Source organism: Hirsutella rhossiliensis (assembly GCF_020360975.1).
Source record: "Hirsutella rhossiliensis strain HR02 chromosome Unknown scaffold00002, whole genome shotgun sequence".
Taxonomy (NCBI): domain Eukaryota; kingdom Fungi; phylum Ascomycota; class Sordariomycetes; order Hypocreales; family Ophiocordycipitaceae; genus Hirsutella; species Hirsutella rhossiliensis.
Window position 1 is genome coordinate 7770247 of NW_025408668.1, and position 22006 is coordinate 7792252.

The following is a 22006-nucleotide window of genomic DNA, read 5'->3' on the forward strand; positions in this document are numbered from 1 at the left end:
AATAGTTGCGAAACACAAAGGGCGGCTCGCTCCTTGTCCCTGCACTGCTCGTCCCGTTCAAATATCTGGCCACCTCCGACAGCCCATCTCCAAAGCATCATCAAACTTGCGACGACTGGAAAGGCGCCAAGACCGTCATGCCTGCTCCTCCCCCGCCTCCTCCGCCACCACCTCCAGGCGGAGGCGGCCCTCCACCACCTCCTCCTCCCCCTGGAGGAGCCCCCGGTGCCAATGGCCTGCCTGCGCGTCCGCCGGCTGGGAACAGGGTACGACTCAAAGCGCCCCGATTTGCTTCGTCGAACCTCACGGCTGACTATCTTTGCTAGAACGCACTCCTCTCTGATATTAGCAAAGGCCGAGCCCTGAAAAAGGCCACCACCAACGATCGCTCGGCACCAGCTATCGCCAAAAGCTCGTCCTCATCCGTCCCTGCCGTTGGCAGCGCCCCTCCAGTCCCTGGAGGTCTCGCACCCCCGGTCCCTGGCAATCGTGCTCGGAGCAACAGTGACCATGGCTCCGGTCAGACTGCGGCCGCGGGCGTCGACTCGGCTCCTCAGCTGGGAGGCTTATTTGCGGGCGGCATGCCTAAACTCAAAAAAAGAGGAGGAGGCGTCGACACTGGCGCGAACGCAGACTCGTCCTATCTCTCGGATCCCGGCGAAACCGTGCGCTCGGCCCCGAAACCACCCGGATTCTCCGCGCCGAAGCGGCCCTCCGGCGCTGCGCCAGCTATCCCGGGACGCGGGCCCCCGGTTCCGCCGCCTGGCAGCGCTGGTGGCTGGCGAAAGACCAGCGGACCAGCAGGCTTGAAGGGTCCTCCGCCACCAATAGGGAAGAAGCCCCCCCCTCTGCCAACATCTCGAAAGCCCTCGTCGAAAGCAGTGCCGCCGCCGGCACCTCCACCCCCTCCATTCTCGTCAGCCCCCGGGCTGCCCTCGTCAGCCCCTCCCCTTCCGCCAGCGGCGGGATCTCCGCAGTCGGCCTCTTCCCCTGCTCCGCGGTTGCAGCCTCCACCTCCTCCGGGCCTGCCGCCCTCCTCAGCACCCTCCCTAGCTGCGCAAGCAGCCATTCGGGCGGCCGAGCAATCGTCGTCGGGTTCTGCGCCGCCGCTACCCCCTCCCAACGCGGCTCCGTCACCGCCGACGGCGATCTCTCCTCCCCCTCCTCCTCCACCACCACAAGCGCGAAACCGCGGGTCGTCTCTCCATAAATCCTTGCTGGACGCGAGCACCTTCACTCTGTCAACCAATGGCTCCAAGTCGCCGAGTCCGAACCGCAATTCCTCTCATTCTCCAACCCCCTGTACCGGCGGAGGGCGAATTTTTATCGACGATGCGAGATGGCAGTTCAAGGACGAGAGTCTGTTTCCAAAACCTCGAGATTTCGTTGGCGGCCCCAAGAAATACCGCGCAGGGAGAGGAAGCAGCGTGCCTCTGGATCTGGGCGCAATGTAGAGTCGATGACTGCATGGATGGGGCTGAGGAAGCTTTCTGTTGTGAAGACACCGTTGATGTGCTTGCGTGGTGGCCTATGAGCGAGGTCTCACATGTCGTAAAGTATGGCGAAATGCTTCCGACGAAAACGGTTACGGTGCCACATTGGCTTCGTGGCCTATGAGTGCAAGAAGAAATGATATTTTACATGCATGGCATTCCCCATGCCGCATTGCGCAATGTCCCTCTGCCAGCCGAACCCTTACATGGACTTGAGGTAGTTGGATTCCTTGATCTTGGCCTTCCGCTCCTGGCGCATAGCCTTCTTAAGGTCCTCACGCTTGTCCGCAGCCGCAATGTTCTCCTCGACGCTGCCGCCCTCCTCGCCGGGCAGGTTGATGGATTGGTGCTGAAGAGGGATTTTGGGAGCCAGGGCGTCCAAGTTACCCGAAGCCAGGAGCTTGGCCTCGCGGTCCTTCTGCTGCTTGGCGGCTAGTCGTCGTTGCTTTTTGGATTTCGCTGCAGTCAAGGGAGAGAAAGAGGCATTAGCAAAAGGCTTCAGTGTAGGGGCAAAGGGTCGTGGACAATGCGCCAATATCACCTACAATATTCGTCGGCAGCCGCGTCGTCTGCTGCGCCGGAGCTCTTCTTCTCCTTGACATCCAGGCACGACCACAGCCACTTGGGATAGTCCTCGTCCTTCAAGGCCACAGGGTCCTTGCCTCCCTTCATGTAGTTCAGCCCAGAGAGTATGGTTCCTTCAGGGCATATTGACCGCTGAATGCCGGCTGGTTGAGGAGCCTCGCTCAGCTCGCTGAGAGGAGCGGACGGCGTCGAGTCGGAAGATCGCAACGGGGAAAAGGTCGACAACCGCCGCACAGTGGGCAGCTGCCACCCCGATGCCGCGGCACGGAGGCACCGCGTGCAAATCATGGTTGTCTGGTGAGGGGAGGCTGTGCGGGTGGTCGCCGTCGCGGTCGGCGTGCTGAAGACGAGGCTCCTCAGATTGAGAATCTGGAAGTGAAGCGTGCAGCTGGCTGGCCAATGAGGTCAGCGGGTCGGCCGCTACTCCACATGGACGTGAGCCTTGCAACGCCGATGGCTGCCGGCCGACAGAGCTGCCATTCTACACGACGAACACGGTAATGAATTGAGTCAATCAGGATTTCACTAGAAGCTGAAGTTCTTAACCATTGTATTGCTTGTGGCGCACAGGTTTCGCATAGTACACAGCTGGCACGAAGTACTCTCGGCGCAACCAACTCAGTAACATCAAGACGAGATCGGGCACAGGAATATTCCACAAGACACCGTTTCCTCCCTCCCTCAAGTCATCCCAATGCGCTTGCGACGCCAGTTCCTCGCCTTCCCATCTCGGATCAACTGGAGAATCGTTTTTCATTAATCTTGGCAATCTTGTCGCTCGTGTGCACCTTGGCCTGGCGGTCCATTTCCTCGTCCATCTTCTCAATGTAGTTCTGCTGCAGGAACTTGGTCCCCTTGATCTTGGTCGTCGCCAGCAATTCCAGGTACCGCTCTGAGCAGGCTGTCAGTGCCACGTCTCGCGGCTCATAGCTCGGACTGGTGACTTACCGCGCAGACGGCCGCAGTTCTCGAGGTGGTTGACGCCCTCGCGTCTGTAGCACTTGCTCAATTCCTCGCCGACTAGTCGGGTCATCATGGCGCCCACCCATTGTTCCCGGATGATAGCATCTTCGGCCGCCTTGAAGGCCTTTGTGTCGTCGTAGTCGACGCCGTTGAAAGTCGGGGGAACCGTGGGCTTTTGGCTCTTGAAGAGCTCGGACTCGGGGGTGGGCATGTTGTCGAGCGCTAAAGCACCAGGCTTCTAGAGCAGTCGCCGTCGTGCTCGGAGTCGCAGGGAGAGAAGGCAGAGGAGACGATTGCGCGGGCGCTTCGAGGCGAGAGTGTGTCTACCTCGACACAAGCATCATCCGACATGCGCTAGCAACCAATGGAGCCTGAGATCCGAGGCAGCACAGATGGCCGAAAGTACGTACCGCCCGACAGCCTCACCGCCTTGCACTAGCCCCGCAATTTGTCTGGCGGAAAAAAGCTGTGAGGAAAAAAAAATCTGCACGCCGCCCACCATCGGCCTGCCGCCTCCCAACTCTCTTATAAGAAACAACTTCCTGCACTCACTCGTCCCTGGACTTTTCCCCTCCTTCTTCCATCTCTGCCAGGCAAGACAATCAGAGTGTTTCCGCGTCCCCATTTCTTCCCTTCTTCACAAAACTCCTCGACGCATTCCCTTCCACAATACAGTCGCCATGGCCAAGTCCAAGACCAAGCAGAGCAAGAAGGCTCAGCCTTCTGAGCCCATCGCCGCTGTCAAGAAGGCCGGCGTTACCAAGCCTGCGCAGACTCCCAAGTCCAAGTCCAAGGAGATGGCCAAGTCTGCCGCCAAGAAGCTGGTGAAGGAAACCAAGAAGAAGGCTGCCAAGGCCGAGTCTTCGGACGATTCTTCTGAGGAGGAGCAAGCCTCCGATTCATCGGACAACAAGAGCGATTCTGATGCTTCCGACAGCTCCTCTGACTCGGACTCTGAGGAGGTCAAGAAGCCGGCTGCCAAGGCCAACGGCAAGGTCAAGGCTGAGTCCTCCGACTCTGAGTCTGACAGTGACTCTGATGAGGCCGAGACCAAGGCCAAGACCAACGGCGCCAAGGTCAACGGCTCTGCCAAGGCCGCTGCTGCTGCCACCGCTGCCTCGTCCGATTCTTCTGACTCCGACTCTGACGAAGAGAGCGATGACAAGAAGCCTAGTGCTGTCAAGGTTTGTAGCTTCGACACGCTTTACCATCGTTGCAAAACCTAACACCTGCTTAGGCTGCTGATTCCGATGATTCTGAGGACGATTCGGATGACAGCGACGACTCTGAGGATGACTCTGACGGTTCTTCATCTGAGAGCGCGGAGGCTGCACCTGCCTCCAAGAAGCGCAAGGCTGACAGCGAGATCGATGCCACGCCGAAGAAGGCCAAGACTGAGAATGCCGAAGCCGCATCAACGCTGTTCGTTGGCAGCCTGAGCTGGGGCACCGACGACAGTGCCCTGTGGGAGGCCTTCAAGGACTTCGAGGGCCTCGTTAACGCCCGCGTCGTCACCGACAAGATGTCCGGCAAGAGCCGTGGCTTTGGATACGTTGACTTTTCCGACTCGGATGCCGCCTCCAAAGCCTACGAGGCCATGCAGGGGCACGAGCTCGACGGTCGCACGCTGAACCTGGACTACGCCAACGCGCGTTCTACCGACGCAAACCCTCGGGACCGGGCTGCCGATCGGGCCAAGAAGCACGGCGACTCAATCAGCCCGGAGAGCGACACTCTTTTTGTCGGAAACTTGCCCTTCGGTGTTGACCAGGACTCTGTTCGCGAGTTCTTTGCTGCGTCACGCGAGGTCGCAAGCGTTCGCCTGCCGACTGACCCGTAAGGACCTCCGTTCCCTGCCAACGCGCGCTCGTACATTACTCTGACACATGGTGCAGTGAGACCGGAAACCTCAAGGGCTTCGGCTACGTGAGCTTCAACTCTGTTGAGGATGCCAAGGGCGCACTGCAGGAGCTCAACGGGGCTTCTATTGGAGAGGGTCGATCAGCTCGCAGTGTTCGTCTGGACTATGCCAGCAGCCGTCCGCCGCCACGTGAAGGAGGTGGCTTCGGTGGCGGCCGTGGCGGTGGCCGCGGCTTCGGTGGCGGTCGTGGTGGCGGCCGTGGACGTGGAGGAGACCGTGGACGTGGCCGCGGCCGTGGCGGTGGTCGTGGCGGCCCCCGAGGAGGCGCGGGCTACTCGGGCACCAAGATTTCCTTCGATTAGGCAAGGAAGCATGAGGGCTGTTGGCGGCGATCCATCCTAGAGTGGGCTATGTGGGCTGTCGGTTTCCAAACCAGTCCAGGCTTCGTCGCAAGACGAGGCTGTGGACTTTGTGGGATCTCGCTTCCTTGCGGAGCGTCGATAGACCTGGGGGCTTATTTCTCGAACCGTGGGCTCGTGGCATCACCCTGGTTGACTGGGGACATGCTTGATGGCGTTTCTTTGCGGCTTTTTGATTGCGGGTTCTGAGGGAGCATTGTCGCTTCGGCGGCAAAACTTCAGAGGGCTTCTTGAGGGATTTGACGGCCTTTTTGGAACGGTCTCTACGGAGGTCCGCCTATGATCTTCGTACAAACACTTCTGAGGGATCTGGGGGCTCTTGATATGCAAATACTCTGGGCTGATTGGAAAGCTGTAGCAAGCTACGGCTGTGGCATTCAGGCGGTGCTCCGTCGGTTTGCAATGCACGGGGTAAGTTATGCTGCCTCTGACACCACTCGCAATCATAGACTCTGCTTCATTCACGGGCGTTGGCAACAACGAAGGAAAAGTAAATTTGCTGTTTTGACTCGCCAGTCGCACCCTGCCCGAAGTGAAGGGGTGCACTTGAGAATAATGATAATAGAAGTGGCCGAGAGCTTAAGCGAAATTTGAAATGCCGTCCCTCGTCGGGTGATGCATCGTACAGTATGTTGTATCAGCTCGTTGGCGGAGTCGGAGCACCTACGCGGGCCAGACCTGCTACGGTACCATTGGGTAAGTAATTAGGTACCTACAGTACCTACCTAGGTAGGTAAGTACTGCAGGCATGGTACTGTACAGATGTCTGAAGAAGGGGCGCAGTGTCGAGGCATGGAATCGACGAGTTGATTGCCTCTTCCGGACGGCACGCGGGAAGCGCCCAACTTACATAGTCGGCCAACAAGAAGGGACAAGCTCCTCGGCGGCAGTACAAGTAAAGGCCGAGGCGAGGGGCTGAGCCGGGTTTGAGCTGAGGTGCGCGCGTGGTTTGCGCGAGTGATCACAAGGGCATCGAAGTCATGGCCTGGTTGCGCATCTGCCTGGAAGATGGGAGCGTTGTGACGGTTGTTGGACAGGACAGACGAGTACCGCACGCAGCCACTTGCGATGGGGCTTCAGTCGCATGGGGACGCGCGTGTCGTGAGCAAGAAGACGAAGCCGTGCTTGTTGGAGCAGGTACATAATTAACTTAGCTTATCTGTTACTACCGTGGCCTCTGCGAGATAAGGTGCGAGAGGCGTCGCCATGATGTGCGAGGACAATACCAGCGACGAGAGCGTCGAGAGGCGGTATCGGTACTAGTACCTGGTCAGACTCACCGCCCATGTACGGAGTATGGGCCGACGCATTGATGGCGTGCCCACGTCCGAATTCGGCTGGCACGAGTACTGTACAGTGCAGCGGGCTAAGTGCAGCGGGCTAAGATGCACAGCCTGGAGGTGGTGGGTGGCGCCCATCTTCCCACATGTCACGGAGACAAGGAGAGCAGCAAAGCTTGTAGGGGGACGGGGGGGCCTAGGCAAAGTGTGCGACGCCACGCCCCGTGACGCGTTCGCACTGTGAGCATGGGTCGGCCGAGCATGTACCGCTACTCGATCCAATGCCGCGACAGAGCACGTAGGAGGGGGTGTCGTTGACCCATTTCATCCATCTCTCAACAAGTCCATCTGGCTCAACCTCACCGGCCACCCACGCCGTCATTCCTTTGTTCCTTGTTCCCTCTTGCCATAACAAACGCCCTTTCCTTGTGTCGCTTGGGCTCTGGCGTGCAAAGGTTTTTTAAAACCCTTCGTCAACGATAGCCTCTGAGCGCTCCATCAACGTGGCGCTCAATCCCCGCGCAATCCCTCCAGGCGGGGCAGCCAAAGTACCGATCCGTACCCCGGTGCCGTCATCGTCAAAGACTCGAGTTTGAGCCACAGACACTCCAACCGGAACCCGTACGAGGGGTCGCGATCCTTGCTCCATCGCAGATCCCCGCCGACATGGCAAGCCAGAACATGCAGTCGGCCGCGGCCAGGTCGAGTCCAGGCCTGCCGAATCGCCGCAGGTTTGACGGTAAGGCTCTCGAGTCTTTGTGTCTAACAGGCCCAGCCAGCTGACGAGATACCAGAATCGTGGGTCGAGGTCTCCTCACAGCCATCGTCTTCGTCACTGTCGAGCGTCGGCGACGAAATCGTCACAACGGGCTTGCGCGTCGTCAGCCCATTTCGCCGCCGCCGCCGTGTACAGCCTTCGACCAGAACGCAGCTGCCCCAGCGTCATACAACTACTCCTGCCGCAGGGACGAGCAGCCAAGAAGAATATGAGGAGAGCGAGAGCGAGGAAGACCAGCTTCTCACAAGCTCAACGGAGAACACAAAGCCGGCACGCCATGAGGTCAGCGACGACTCGGACGTCGACTCGGACGACGGCGACAACGCCACTGCCCTTGGCCGAGCATCGGACCGACCCGTCTATCGGCCTCAGCCCAACGCCTTCTCCCATCCACCATCCCACATTCCTCGGCGAAGCCACTCTGCCACCAGCGCGGCACCTCCTCATCCTCACGGTGGTTTCTCTCGACCGTCATTCTCCCAGCGTTCGCAGACCAGAGTCCACCGCAACTTCATGTCACCGACAAGCCGCGAGGACAACGATGCGGCCTTGCGGGCATCGCTGACGACCCTCTTATCCTGTGCCGCAGCCGCCCGGGGTCTGCCCAAGACGAAGGAGGAAGCCGAAGCGCGACAGTTGGGAGGCAACGGCATTGGCCCGAGCAATCAACCCATGGAACTCAGGCTGGTCCCCGAGTCCGAGTTGACGGAGAACGCAGTATCAACTCAGCCTAGCTCGCTGCCACATCCCGATGCACGGATGTCCCCGGACAAGTCGCCGACGAGGACCAGTGCAGCCGTCGCCGACAAGTCCAAACGAGCCGTGTCGACAGGTCGGAGTCCTCGGGCCACCAAGAAGAAGAAGACGGCGGCAGCCGTGGCCGAGGACGCCCTGATCTCTCCCACCCTGCTGACCTGGGTGATGAGCGCAGGTGTCGTCGTTCTCGTGTCGGCGGTCGGCTTCGGCGCGGGCTATGTCATCGGACGGGAGGTGGGTCGCCAAGAAACGCTGTCGGCGGGCGTGAGCGGCGTCAACGAGACGACGCGTTGCGGTCGCGAAGTCATCCGCTCATCTGGCGGCGGTCTCCGGAGGCTACGGTGGGGAGCGGTGGGGAAGAGCATCGTTGCGCAGGCGTGAGGGCAGCGGGCTGAGGGGCAACAACCAAACGCAGAGCCTGGGTTCTTGCTCGGTTTCCTAAGGAATTCTGGATCTGGAGGCTGGCGCATCCAAGAGCAACGAGGTGCTTGGATTTAATGAGTCGACTTGCGGACACGAGACACGGCGACCCTGTGTTGAATGGAGGACGGGTGGGTGCATATATGAAGGAGGTCTACACGATGCTGCAAGACGTGGGTTTGCAGCAGAGCGCCATGTCGAATCACACCAATATACCAGCTGCGCGAGATTCAGCAGCCATGGCCAGGAGAGGTACTTGGTCGGGTCGTCTTTTGTGGGAGGGAGGACTGCGTTGCGTCTTTTTCTGATATAAGCGGAAGCCCGGATCGTGTCTGAGCAGACGTCCGGCCGAGGGCACATGATGAGGACGCAGACATGTATGCGAGGCGTCAAGCCTGCTCGGATGGTCTGTCGCATCTTTCTTCACCCGCGATGCAAATACATGAAGTATGTTGCATGGTTGGAGGCTGTGGGTGACACCGCGTAAAGATGATGAAGTGATGCTCGATATACTCCGTAGAGCGAGGCGGACTGCAGGGCAGAGTTTGCAGCAGACTTTCGATGCATTCCATACATAGATAAGGCCGTGTCGGCGTCGAGGACGAGAATACGAGTACGACGCGTCAACATGTCCATATAACGGCCCAAGCCCAGGGGTAAGTAACAGCAGGCGAACGGAGAATAAGAAGGCAAAGGCTCGCGAATACGAATACGAGCGTGTCCGCCCCTATGGCCCCGCCCTGATTGGGCGGTTCCTGGCATCTGCACGCCCCACATCATCCATCATCCATCCTCCATGTCCGACCCCCCCTGGCGTGCTGCGGGTGGGCGGCTGCCGAGCGATCAGTCCATCATTTCTTTTCCTGGTCTTTTTTTCCGCCCCTGCTTGTGACAGCGTGCATGACTTGGTCGTCTTGCGAGCGAGCTGTCGAACAAAGCCGCATCCAGCCCGACTCTTTCGAATTGCCTCACGAACTCGAATCGCGAACTCGACCGGAAGCAATCGGCGGCTTCACGACAATCAAAAAATGGGCCTCGTCAGCGCCGTCGCGGGCCATCCGCTCGCGCAGCAGTTCCAGGCCCTCGGCTGGGCGTCGCAGATTGCAATCGCCCTCGGAGGCTTCCTCGCCCTGTCGGTGCTCGCCAACATCGCCAACCAGATGCTGAACAAGAACCCCAACGAGCCCCCCCTCGTCTTCCACTGGTTCCCCTTTATCGGCAGCACCATCACCTATGGCATGGACCCGCCCCGGTTCTTCCAGGAGAACCGCGCAAAAGTCGGTCCCCCTCCCCGTGTCCGTGGCTTGGCTCGATGCTAAACGCGTCGTGTAGCACGGCGATGTCTTCACCTTTGTCCTCCTCGGCAAGAAGACGACTGTTGCCGTGGGCCCGGCCGGGAACGACTTCATCCTCAACGGCAGGCTCAAGGACGTCAACGCAGAGGAGATCTACTCCGTCTTGACCACGCCCGTCTTTGGCAGCGACGTCGTGTACGACTGCCCCAACGCCAAGCTGATGGAGCAGAAAAAGGTGCGCGTCTGATGCCAACTACAACGAACTGCTGACGGCTCATCCCATCATCTAGTTCATGAAGATCGCGCTTACCGCCGAGGCCTTCCGCTCCTACGTCCCCATCATCTCGGGCGAGGTTCAGTCCTACTTCAAGAGGGATACCGACTTCAAGGCCAAGTCGGGCATCGTCGACATTCCCAAGAAGATGGCTGAAATCACAATCTTCACCGCCTCCCACGCGCTCCAGGGCAGCGCCATCCGCAACAAGTTCGACACGTCCCTCGCCGCCCTCTACCACGACCTAGACATGGGCTTCACCCCCATCAACTTCATGCTTCACTGGGCCCCGCTCCCCTGGAACCGCAAGCGCGACCATGCCCAGCGCACCGTGGCCAAGATCTACATGGACACCATCAAGGAGCGGCGTGCCAAGGGCGAGGCCGACGACGAGCTGGACATAATGAAGCATCTCATGAACTCGGCGTACAAGAACGGCACCCCCGTCCCGGACCACGAGGTGGCCCACATGATGATTGCGCTGCTCATGGCCGGCCAGCACTCTTCCTCGTCCACCAGCTCCTGGATCATGCTTCGCCTGGCCCAATACCCCGACATCATGGAGGAGCTCTACCAGGAGCAGGTCAATGCCTTCGGTGCCGACCTGCCGCCCCTGACGTACGAGAGCCTCGCCAAGCTCCCGCTCAACCAGGCCATCGTCAAAGAGACGCTCCGTCTGCATGCCCCCATCCACTCCATCATGCGCGCCGTCAAGCAGCCGATGCCCGTCCCCGGCACAAAGTACGTCATCCCGACGTCGCACACCCTGCTCGCCGCTCCCGGCGTCAGCGCCAACGATCCGACCTACTTCCCCAACCCAGACGAGTGGGACCCTCACCGCTGGGAGGCCGACTCGCCCAATGCCCCGACCATTGTGCGCAACAAGGCCGAGGAAGAGAAGATTGACTACGGCTACGGCATGGTCAGCAAGGGCGCCGCATCGCCCTACTTGCCCTTTGGAGCGGGCCGCCACCGGTGCATCGGCGAGCAGTTTGCCAACGTTCAGCTGCAAACCATTGTGGCCGAGGTTGTGCGCCTTGTCAAGCTGAGCAACGTGGACGGGGGCAACGGGCTGATTGGCACCGACTACGCCTCACTCTTCTCGCGGCCGCTAGAGCCCGCCAAGGTTCGTTGGGAGAGGAGAAACTGAGGGACGAAGAGGGTCTTTTTGGCGTATATACCTATGTGCATACGGTGTTTGGGGCTGGCGTTTTGCATCTTTGGCTGGATGGAGCATGTGCAGGCGGCTCACGACACCAGTTTCTCTAATAGATGACCTCGCACGAAGTGAAAAGGTCTTATACTTAATCCAGAACAGAACAAGAAGAACGGAAACTGGAATCCTCGCGCGGCAAGTACGTAATAATGTGCCCAGGTTCAGCTCAATACAAAGTACCGTAGAACGCTGAGGCGGCTGGACAGACAGCTCCCAGTCACGCAAGCTGCCGCTTGAGCCATTTTAAGCCAATGGCGCAACGACTGGTCCCTGGAGAGTGAAGACGTCAACCACTCAACCACGTAACCACGCGTCGCTGACCTCATATCATACACAACACAGGCTGCAGAGAGGGCGTTGAACCGAACCCCAGGACACGGTACACTTATACCATCGTGCTCACGCCGGCCATAGCGTTCATACACACACGGCACACGACCCAAGTGTTGCGACATGGCCGACAAGTACGGCCCTCTGATCCGCCTCTGGGGCGTCGACGTCTCCTCGCAGCTGCCGTCGCCATCCGCCTCGAGCGAGGAGCTGAGGCCCCTACTCAAGTCCATCCTGAGCGAAGCCTTGCCCTTTATCGAAACCATTCCCTCTTCCGCTCCTCCGTCGACGTCGGCGGCGTCGTCGCCGAGCACCACCTCTACCACCGGCGACTCCTCCTCCCCGTGGAAGGCCAAGGGAGTCAAGACGTTCCCCCACTCAATCTCGCCCGTGCACCTCTTCGAGCGAACCGTTCCGGCGGCGGCGCTCGCTTCCGTGGCCAAGGAGCACGCCCTCCCGCCCAGCGTCGTGGACGCGTCGTCGCAGGTCCGGGCCGAGACGTGGGCGGCGCGGCGCAGCGTGCACGAGGACGCGGCGGCTCGGGGCACGGCGAGCTGGGCCGAGTGGGTGCGGTGCTTCAAGGACGACCACGCCGAGGCGGAGAGGGAGTTTACGCCGACGGTGCTCAGCACGCGCGTGAGGCGGCAGTGGGACGACTGCGGCGGCGTCGACGTCGACGGGTGGACCGACTGGACGCTCAAGCTCGAGGAGTCGGTGCACAAGCTGCCGCCGCCGCTCAAGGCGCGCGTCTTCCCCGTGCTGCAGGCCACGGCGTCGGCGCGCGGGCGGCGCGACTTTGTCGTGGTGCAGATTGCGGCCGTGGCGCCGCGCGCTGACAACGGCGGCGACGACGGAGGCGGCAGCGCGGTGCGCGGCGTCTACACGAGCGTCGAGCGGCTGCGGGAGACGCCCGGCGGCATCGAGTGGACCATGGCGACGGCGTCGGATGCCGGCGGCGTGCTGCCGGCGTGGGTGCAGCGCATGGCGGTGCCGACGCAGATTGCAAAGGACGTCGACATGTTTTTAAGCTGGATCGCCGAGGAGAGGGACAAGGGGGCAAACAAGGGGGCCAGGTGAGGCCGGGGGGGTCGGGGAGATTTGGCGGGCTGCTCTTGGAGTTGATCTTGCTATGGGAGCTCGCCGTCGATGTCATCAGCTGAGTTCGAGGCTCTAATGCCATGCTGATCTAAAAAAGGGCAACCACTCTGCGGTCCCTCTTGCCCTCCCTCGACTTCCACCCACAGTCCCCAAAAACGGAAGGCAACGCCCGCCCATTCACCGCCTCCTTCTTCCTCCCCTCCCACCGCCCGGCGTGATTCTGCCGCGGGGCTGAAGCCCGTCTCTGCTCTCTTGCTCTCATCTCTCATCGTGGGCCGAAGAGAAAGAACTTGGAGCCATCGAAACCCCAGCCTCTACAGGGGTGGGAGATCCATGGACGGACTCCAACTTGCCGCGGCAACGAACGAACGGCCTGGCTTCCTCAACATAAGCATACTTCGAGTCTGCTCCCATCTCTGTCCGTAGTCTTCAGGCTCGGAGCGTCACACGGCTCAACGGCAAATCTTGGCTTTGCCGACAAGACCCGGCCCTCTTCCTCGCCTGCCCCTGAACCCATGGCTCAGCGACGACGCTCCGTCCCCGCCGGGCCCCTGCCGACACGCAGCCCAGGGGCCGCCATTGTGTCCTCGGACATGGTCATCGTGGCCCCGACGTCTTCATCGTCGACGCCGACAGCGGCCCAGCAACAGCCGCGCGCCGCCGCCGACCCGGGGCTGCTGGCCCGGGCCGACGCCCTGGCCAAGATGACGGTGGAGCTCAACCTGCGCGCCGTCAGCGCCCAGGCCGAGCGCCTCGAGCAGGAGCTCCGCGAGCTGGTGGTGTGCACCGGCCAGGACAAGGAGTTCCGCAGGGCCCACGAGCAGCGCGTCACCGACGTCTGGCGCGAGATTGTGGCCGTCAGGACGCAGATGGACCAGTGCAGGGACCGCCAGGCTGACTTCAAGGTCGAGTTTGAGAGGTGCCGCCGCGAGACGGACGACCTCCGCCAGCAGGTCCGGCGCGAGGTCAGCGGCCTGCGGGACTTGATTGACGCCATGGCCAGCCAGCTCGATTCCTTTCCTGCAACGGCCGAGCTGGACGGCGAGTACTTGGCGGGCAGCATCCGCACAGATGGAACCCAGGATACTCTCGAGCCGGACACGGCGTCAACGGCGCGGACAGGGCCAGCAACAGAGCGCACTCCGACGTTGGTCCATTGCCGCACAGGTTCGCTCTCCCATGGCTTCTCTCCAAACAGGTCCGCTGCCCCCTAGATCAAGGAGCTAACCGGGGACACATCGACGGCAGACTGCATCAGGCAGACCCCAAGGCGCCGCATTCAAGAAGCCATCAGCTCAACCCGCCGCTGGCACCGCGATCACAAGACCACGACTCTCGCCGACGCCGACTTTGTCGCAAACTACCTCAAGCAGCAGTCCAAGCGCGACCCCGCCGTGGCCGTCTTGATCCAAAAAGCCATACAGAGGCACATGCACCAGCAGCACCAGCACCAGCACCAGCAGAGCGGCCGACGGCCCCGTACAGGCTCTCGGCCCAGGTCGCTCGAGGACTTTTGCCGCGACGTGACGTGGAGAGACGTGATTGAGACGGTCGAGGTGGTCCTGGTCAGGGGCCGGGACAAGGCTGCCGAGGCGCTGCGCCAGCAGGCGGGGCTATCCGCGAAGGCATGGAGCCACCCAAACGGCCCTCGCTGACGAGCTGCGCGACCTGCCTCACCTGTCGTCTTGTTGCAGGGTGTCGTGCCCGCTGCCCTCGAGGATAAGCAATAGGGCTAAGTAGAGTCGCGCAGAGTGTGTCCGATGATGTGAAATGTGTGTTTTCCGGCATGGGCCAAGGCCATATCTGATGGCTAGATGTAAATATAAAGGCTCTCTGCGTGCGCTGCGCTGCGAATGCCGTCGATTTTGTCTCCGAGCCCTATTGAGGGGAACGACCTCACGACCCGCGCGTCCGAGGGCGCAAGAAGGAAACGAGAGGATAAGGGGTAGCTGCTTGCAAAGCGCTTCAACAACTATGTGGATATCTTTGGTCCCAACGACCTCGGCGAGAAACCATGTGCCGCCCTGTACCAAAAGAAACGCCGTCCCTCTTGACGTGAAGTGGCCAGCCCGTTGGCCACCCTGCCATTCATTGTGTCAAGTTTTCTCCTCTAGCCAATTCGACACCACAAAAACGCCGAGCGACAGACAAGACAGTCCCCTCTCAGTCATCCGTCTCCATGCCAATGGACGACTTCTTGAGCTCAATCTCGGAGCGCAGCTGCTTGATCTGGTTCTCGACGCGCGTGACGAGGATCTTGTTGTTCGTCTTTTCCAGGTCCTTGATGCGCTGCTTGAGCTGCTCCTCGAGGTCCTTTATGATGTCGCGCACGCCCTGCTCCTCATCGCGCTGGGCGCGCTGGTCCTCGTCGAGGTCCTCGTCGTCATCGTCATCATCGTCGTCGTCATCGTCGTCATCTTCCGACTCGTCGTCGTTTTCAATGCTCTCCTGCAGGGCCGCCGCGGGGGTCTCGACCTGCGCCGTCATCGGGGTGGGCACGTCGAGGCCCGTGGCGGGCGTGCCGCCCATGATTTCGTCGGCAAAGGCGGCCTCGAGGTCGGCTTCCAGGTCGTTGTCGTCGACGTCGCCCGGGGCGAGGGACGGGGCGGCCCCGAAGAAGCTCATGCCGTCGTCGACCTCGCCCTCGGCGTCCTCGTCAGCCACGTCTTCGTCGTCGGCCTCCTGGCGGCGCTCTTCCACCCACTCCCACCTGGTCGAGACGGCCTTAGCGTCCTCGGCCAGCAGCCGCTCCACCTCGGCCTCCTTGTCCTCAATCTCCTTGCGGCTGATTGTCTTTGCGAAGCGGCGGTTGACGCAGTCGTGCATGGGTGGGGTGAGGCCGTGAGGCCACTTGAAGTTGGAGTCGATCATGGGGGGCAGGGGCGCCGTCTTGGCCTCATTGTCGTCCTTTACCTTTTGGAAGACGAGAAGCATCTGGCAGACGTCGGCCGACTTCATGAGCGACTTCTTGTCCCACGTCTTCATGGCCTCGGTGATGGTGGGCAGGTCGACCATGACGGCGGCAAAGGGCTGGCCCTTGACCGTCACGACGGCCCGCCGCGACTCCTCGTCGAAGAACTTGAGCAGAACGTCGGCGCCGCCCTGGCTCCTGGGCACCCCCATCTTGCCGTTTTCCATGCACGAGCGCACGTATTCGCAGTGTTCGCCGGGGAACATGCGCAGGATAAACTGCTCCTCGATGGCCGGGTCGATCTCGCGGTCGCTGGCCTCGGAGTCGTAGCCGTCGCCGGGCGGGTGATGGGGCGGACGACCACGCGGCTTCAACACTACTTGGGTGGGGCCCGACTTGCTCGTCTGCCGAATCCTGATCTTTGCCTTGGGCGTGGCCGTGCCGCCGCCGGCCTTTTTGGCGGTGACGGCGAGCGGCAGGTCGTCGTCGTCGTCGAGGAGCGGCCGCTTCTTGCTCTCGACGAGCTTCTGCGTCGGCTTGGGCTGCCGCCCGGCCTTGGTCTTGGCCGCGGGAGGGAGCTTGTCGGCGGGCGTCGAGGGCTGCGATGCATTTATCTTGAGCTTGACCTTGCGCGGGGCGCCTTCGCCGGGCGTCGCCAGGGCCGAAGTCGTCGTCGCGAACGAAGCCAGGGGGACAGGCCGCGCGGAGGCGGGCACGGGGGCTGAGGCTGAAGCTGCGGCGGCGGCGGCGACGGCGGCAGCGGTGGTAGAAGCGTCTCCGACGAGAGACGAGGAGCGGCTGACATTGAGCTTCAGTCGGGGTTTGGGCGGCGCAGGCGTCGCTGCGCTTTCGCCATCGGGCGCGGCCATGATGTGTTTGGGGCCAGCTGGAGCTGGGAGAGAGAGGCGGGTCTAAGCTGCCGCGCTCTAGAGTCTCGGGCACCAGTGCCCGAGGTCCATGAGGTTTCCGGTAAGCGCTCCGATGGCTGCAATTGGGCGGTGGAGAGGAAAAGAGCGTTTAGGCGCTGTTCCGCCGGGGAAAAAGAGCACCTCGGCCTTTGCTCTGGGGTGAGGGAGTGCGAATTAAGGTAGCAAAGGCTTCTCGGTCTACGTAATAAGACACGGGTGCTTACTAAGTTGGCTGCTTGGCCACCACTGCACCTCGTTAAACCTCAGTAGTTAACTAGTCCTCCAGACTGGCTCTTTAAAAAAATCAAATTTTAAATCTCATATGAAATTGGTACTTTAAAGGCGCGGTATTCGACATGGCGTCGACATGGCATCGACGAGTTTATGATAAAGAGAGCTACGAGTACGTATCAGAAATCGAGGCGCCCCCGGCCAAACACTGCTCGGCGGCTGTTGCTGTGTGTGTGTGTGTGTGTGTATTTTCCGTCCAGCGGCCGTAAGGCCGCTCAGGTCCCGGTGGGGCACAGGACGTGCTGAGCTAGGCTATCGAGAAAATCCTGCCACAGTAGGCCTCACCCAGCGCTTCTTGCAAGGCCTCGCAAGGGCGAGCTGTCGGGCTCAATCCCCGGAGACGGCTTTCCTACCCTCCACCGGTAGGTTGTCGCTAAGCCCGTCAATACAAGTGTCCGTGGCTATCCTCTGCAGCCAGCCTTCCCGAAGTCCATCCAGCATTTCATCGGCTCTAAGGCGCTCAGTGTCGGAGCCTGGTGCCCGTCAGCGGGTCGTCCAGGCGCGTGGCGATTGCCACAATGGTCAACCCTTGGTTTTGTCCGGTCAGAATTCTCTCGCTCTCGCTAACGCTGCTGTCGCAGTGCATGCTTCGGTAACCAGGCGATGGAAATAGCGCAGGAGCGGCGGCAGGAAAACCCTCGAAGGAATCAGAGGCTGTCGTGCAGCTTGCCTTCAGGAGAAAAACCTGCGCAACCAGCCACCGTTGTTTAGAAGGGCGGGCCTTCAATACCCACAGCTCCTTGGTTCCGAAGGAAGCTGTGAGGTCCGTGTGGACGTGTTGTCGAGACCGGCTTTGCAGAGGAATATGAACTCTCCTAATGTCTTCCTCTGTGCTGTTAGGGCCACGATGGACCCGGGCAGCAAAAGCGCGGTCGGGTGGCCTGCAAATCCGGCCCCCTGCTAGCGAGCCGCTAACAGCTCTGACGGGGGAAGAATTTTTACAGGGGAGAGTTGCGGCGGCTGTTGCTTGAATGCTCCGTGTGACGTGTAGGGTAGTCCGGGACCCGCGGGCGCCCTCCGTCGTCATTTCGTGCAGACAAGACGGGAGCATCCCTCACCCAGCGCTGGCCAGTAATGAACAAGGAACCCCATCTCCCATTGCATTCACGTCACTGTTCTCGGAGCAAAAGTCTTGCAACTGCCGTCGTCAAGCCCAAGGGCAAGGGCGGGATATATAAACGAAAGAGGTATCTGTCTGCTTTTTCCTTCCCCCCACACATGTTCAAGCTTATCGGCTCAGCCGACCGTGTGTATAAAAACGCCATCCAAATGCTCTTCAACGCCTCATAAAACTTTCATCCGCTGAGTTGCGTCTTCCCTCTGACCCCTTGAGCGCACCAGCACAGCCATCACCAGTGCTGATGGAGGATGTCAGACTGGACCGCGCATGCTGTTTCTGGTATCCAAAGAACAAAAGGAAAAAGGAAAAGAAAGGCAAGGACGAGGAGGCCGAGGGAAAGAGAAGTCTCCCCCTACCAGCCGAGCCCGCTCCACCCATATCCCCCGTCCACGTTGACCCAGGCGCCCTGCTCCATGGCGCGCTCCCAGCCCATCATGACGCCCAGCAGCCTGCAGCCCATGGCGCTCACGGCACAGACGACTCTGTCGCTGGCCCCCGCCAGGACGGCCAGGTCCATCATATACGCCCGGCCGATGAAGCCGCGTAACCTCAACGTCTCCTGCGACGGCGCCGTGGCCGGCTCCGGACCGTCGCCGGGTACCGATGTGGCCGCCGTCTTCTTGCGGTCGTCGCCCAGGTTCCAGAACATGAGGGCGAAGAAGCCCCCATCCCACCCCTGCGCCTCTTCCACGAAGCGGTGCAGGATGCGTGGGTTGGGCACCGCCTTCTCCACCGCTTCCTTGGAGGCAAGGCGAATGCGCTGCTGCGCCAGCACGGCGTCGGACAAGTCGGGTTCTCGATGCACCGCGGGATCGTCCGAGGCAATCACCGTGATGGCCTTGGGTTGCGGATCCTTGATGCCGCTTTGGTTGTGGTGCGATTCGACGAGTTGCTGCGCGTGCCTGGCAAAGACCTCTGTCGGGATATAGGTGCCGCGATACTGGTACTCGAGCGGGTGTCGATCGCCTCGTCGAATGTGGAGGCCAATGATGGGTGCTCCGTGGGATATCTTGTCACCCTTCTTAGCCTCGCCCTGAAGCTCCTTGATTCTCTGATGGACATAATCTTGGTCTTCCTTGATGAGTGCAAAGAGATGTCCATGTCCGGTCCGGGCGAGCTCGAACAGGTCCTGTTGTGCGGTGGCCATGCCCGTGATGCGGTCGTGTCTGGCGAGCAGGTCCGGCAGGACATGTCTCGCTGTGGCAGTTGAGACGACGAGATGGCGAGCCTGAGCAGGGCATGGCAACATCTGGTGGCGAAGAGGCGGCCGGCAGTCGGGCAGTGGAGGCGGCTGGAAGATGTCGGTGTAGGCGCCGTAAGCCCACCGGGAGTCATCGACAAAAAAGCCCCTGCCCTGCTCCTTTGCCAGTGCGTAGAGGGTCCACATGGTCATGAGCGAAGCGCCCAGGCCAGCATCCGAGCTCTCCATGACAAAGGTCAGGGAGCTCCGGCACACGGGCGTTCCGGCCATGGACTCCCAATTCAACCCGACAAAGTGGCCCGAGTGCCGGGGCTGCCTGTCCTTTGGCACGGGGGGTAGCAGGCCGGTGCGCTCGGCGTCGTCGACGTCGACAAAGTAAGCGTCTGGCCTGTCGTGCGCCAGCATCTCGTGGTCCGTCAGCGGGGGCTTGTTGTGGAGATCGCGGGCGTGGGCCGAGACCTCGCGGCATCGGCCGCTCATGCCGGCATACTCGTTGATGGAGAGGGGAAAGTCGTAGTCACGGGGAATGGCGACGGTCCATTTGGGTCGTTGGCCACGGTCGCTGACGACAATGGGCGTGGGGAAGTCGGGGACGGTGTCCTGTCCGACCATCTCAAACTCGTCACTGGGAACGTGCGGCAAGACGGTCTGCATGGGCCAGCCGTCGCCCCAGACGAGGGCCAGCAAGTAGAAGATGGCGACGAGGGCGCCGAGGTAAAAGAGACGGCGCAGGATCCAGCTCGGGCGGGCGGCGAAGATTTGCGAGGAGCGGCGGCGCGGGGGCTGGACGAGGGCGGGCAAGCTGGGAGAGGGCGGAGGCGAGAAGAGAAGATGGTTGAAGTTGAAGCGAGACGAGGTGGCCGAGAGGGAGCCGGCGACGCGTTCCTGGTGGTTGTAGGAGGCAGCGCGGCGCAGGTTCATCCTTGGCGGCGCAACCATGACCTTGGCGTGCGTCGAGACCGACGAGAGGTCGAGGCGGGGCGCCATGGTGTCGGTCTGGTCAAGACGACGGTGTCGACAGCAGCGGAGGCATGGGTATAAGAAGAAGTTGTCAGATGCGGAGGGAATGAAATCTTTGACGACCGGGAGTGGGGGCGGTCAAGATGGAAGAGGACGAGCAGCAGCAGGATCGGCCAGTACCAGCCAGCCGGCCAGCCAGCCAGCCAGTCAGCCAGTCAGCTCGAGGGGATACGCGGCGTGTCAGAAACATGCCATGTTAGCAAGTTCCCGCCCCAAAGACACGATGCGCTGATCGTCATACAGAAGGCCGGGCCAACGGTGAGGATGAGAGAAGCAAGAGGTGGTGGTGCGGTGGGTGCATGTATGTACGGCACTGTAGTATTCGAGCCTACTGTACAGAGTACTCAGTGTACTGTACGTACAGTAATTACTCCGTACATAATTACAGTGCATACTACACACGGGCGGCCAGGGCAGGATCGGGCCGCATTCTCGACGATCTTATTGCTCAAGGCCGGCAGCAATAGGCGAAGGGGGGGTGTCACCGGAAATGGCCCTTGCTGTGGGCTATCATGACTCGACGCGGCGCCCAACCGCCCTCTTTTGCCGATCGCCGGACCAAGGCAGAGGGGAGGGACGGGGGACAAAGCCGACGGGAGGGAGAGAAGCTCCCCCATTTTGCCTGCGGGATAGGATGATTTTCGACCAGTCCGCCGCACGAGAGAGCCTGTGCGGGAGGAGACTGAGGAGAACCATTCGGCAACTCCACCCACGTGAAACCAGAGCGCAGCGCTTCCATGGCGCATCCCATCGACGCGACATGTCCGGCGCTGCGAGCGCATGACTGCCCGGGGCAAAGGGAGGACCCCGGGGCTCATTTGTACTACTGTAGCCTGTGCAGTGCTGTAGCCTGTACTGTAGGCCTTCGACAGCTTGAGCCGACGCCCACTGACCACTGACCAGACAAGAGGTCAAGAGCCCACTCTCAGTGGACCCGTCTGTCGTCATACCGCCGCCGCCATGAAACGCCCCCCAGCACCCGACGGTCCCCGGACTTGTAAGGCATTTTGGCATCAGAGTACCCGTACCCGCAGCTTTGTGCCTGCCTCTAGAAAGCTACCCAATTGGCGGGTATTTCCTTTTGTCAAACCAGGTGGTTTCTGGTGCTAACAGGTACACAAACCGAGAGTACCTTCTCCCCACTCCTCAAGTAGCGGAACCTGTCGAATGCAGACTGCCTCCCCGTCCCGTTTCACCATTCGGGCCCCTGAGCTGCAAGGGTTCTTGCAGGGGCGATGCAGAGCGCAACCCGCGTGATTACATAACGTCACATGGCAAAGGCCCGTCAACCCCCATGAATCTGAACAAGGGGGAGAAAAGAGCAAGTCCGAAATCCAATCTTGCCTCGTATAAATTACATGATGCCCAGGGATCTGCGGGATGCAACCCGAGAGCATGGCGGTTCCCCCAACCTCGAGGAAACAAGCAAACGCCAAGAAGACGGAAGGAAAAAGAAGAGTACGGGGAAATGCAAGACCACCGACGACCCGGCTTTGCAGGAGCGGGAGCGGGAGCGGGAGTGCAAAACAAGCGAGAACGCCCAACGAGGGAAAATGAAGAAACGGAAACCATTTGGACCGCACGCACATGGCACACGGGCAGAGGGGGGGTTAAGGGGGGGTAATTAGGGCCTTGTGCGTTCCCGACTCATGTTTCCGTGCTTCCTCTGCTCCCCCTGCTGCAGCTGAAAACACATGGCCATCATGAATGAGTGCAGCTCTCCCCTGCCAACAGTTTACACAGCCCGTTTTGTATATCTCCGTTGGTCGTTACGGAGTACCATCTTT

The 22006-nt window shown here is 60.8% G+C and overlaps 9 protein-coding genes across 9 annotated transcripts; 6 read left to right on the forward strand and 3 right to left on the reverse strand.

The window, feature by feature from the left end:
- Positions 1 to 137: 137 nt before the first annotated feature.
- On the forward strand, positions 138 to 1454 carry HRG_02635 (WH2 motif domain-containing protein; the record flags this gene model as incomplete). Its single annotated transcript, XM_044861106.1, has 2 exons — positions 138 to 266; positions 327 to 1454. The coding sequence occupies 2 exons, from the start codon at positions 138 to 140 to the stop codon at positions 1452 to 1454; spliced, it is 1257 nt and encodes a 418-aa protein (XP_044724739.1).
- A 241-nt stretch (positions 1455 to 1695) lies between these two features.
- HRG_02636 (mitochondrial ribosomal protein) lies at positions 1696 to 3252 on the reverse strand (the record flags this gene model as incomplete). Its single annotated transcript, XM_044861107.1, has 4 exons — positions 1696 to 1952; positions 2039 to 2470; positions 2818 to 2970; positions 3027 to 3252. 4 exons carry the CDS (start codon positions 3250 to 3252, stop codon positions 1696 to 1698), a joined length of 1068 nt encoding a protein of 355 aa, XP_044724740.1.
- A 469-nt stretch (positions 3253 to 3721) lies between these two features.
- On the forward strand, positions 3722 to 5264 carry HRG_02637 (RNA recognition motif domain-containing protein; the record flags this gene model as incomplete). Its single annotated transcript, XM_044861108.1, has 4 exons — positions 3722 to 3927; positions 3979 to 4225; positions 4279 to 4877; positions 4937 to 5264. The coding sequence occupies 4 exons, from the start codon at positions 3722 to 3724 to the stop codon at positions 5262 to 5264; spliced, it is 1380 nt and encodes a 459-aa protein (XP_044724741.1).
- Positions 5265 to 7267: 2003 nt separating this feature from the next.
- HRG_02638 (uncharacterized protein) lies at positions 7268 to 8516 on the forward strand (the record flags this gene model as incomplete). Its single annotated transcript, XM_044861109.1, has 4 exons — positions 7268 to 7340; positions 7396 to 8096; positions 8154 to 8169; positions 8212 to 8516. 4 exons carry the CDS (start codon positions 7268 to 7270, stop codon positions 8514 to 8516), a joined length of 1095 nt encoding a protein of 364 aa, XP_044724742.1.
- Positions 8517 to 9583: 1067 nt separating this feature from the next.
- On the forward strand, positions 9584 to 11274 carry HRG_02639 (cytochrome p450 domain-containing protein; the record flags this gene model as incomplete). Its single annotated transcript, XM_044861110.1, has 3 exons — positions 9584 to 9832; positions 9888 to 10085; positions 10141 to 11274. 3 exons carry the CDS (start codon positions 9584 to 9586, stop codon positions 11272 to 11274), a joined length of 1581 nt encoding a protein of 526 aa, XP_044724743.1.
- Positions 11275 to 11793: 519 nt separating this feature from the next.
- Positions 11794 to 12747, forward strand: HRG_02640 (uncharacterized protein; the record flags this gene model as incomplete). The annotated part of the gene is made up of 1 exon (XM_044861111.1): positions 11794 to 12747. One exon carries the CDS (start codon positions 11794 to 11796, stop codon positions 12745 to 12747), a length of 954 nt encoding a protein of 317 aa, XP_044724744.1.
- A 536-nt stretch (positions 12748 to 13283) lies between these two features.
- Positions 13284 to 14423, forward strand: HRG_02641 (uncharacterized protein; the record flags this gene model as incomplete). Its single annotated transcript, XM_044861112.1, has 2 exons — positions 13284 to 13919; positions 13983 to 14423. The coding sequence occupies 2 exons, from the start codon at positions 13284 to 13286 to the stop codon at positions 14421 to 14423; spliced, it is 1077 nt and encodes a 358-aa protein (XP_044724745.1).
- A 508-nt stretch (positions 14424 to 14931) lies between these two features.
- On the reverse strand, positions 14932 to 16548 carry HRG_02642 (uncharacterized protein; the record flags this gene model as incomplete). Its single annotated transcript, XM_044861113.1, has 1 exon — positions 14932 to 16548. One exon carries the CDS (start codon positions 16546 to 16548, stop codon positions 14932 to 14934), a length of 1617 nt encoding a protein of 538 aa, XP_044724746.1.
- A 1802-nt stretch (positions 16549 to 18350) lies between these two features.
- Positions 18351 to 20186, reverse strand: HRG_02643 (uncharacterized protein; the record flags this gene model as incomplete). Its single annotated transcript, XM_044861114.1, has 1 exon — positions 18351 to 20186. The coding sequence occupies one exon, from the start codon at positions 20184 to 20186 to the stop codon at positions 18351 to 18353; it is 1836 nt and encodes a 611-aa protein (XP_044724747.1).
- Positions 20187 to 22006: the final 1820 nt, after the last annotated feature.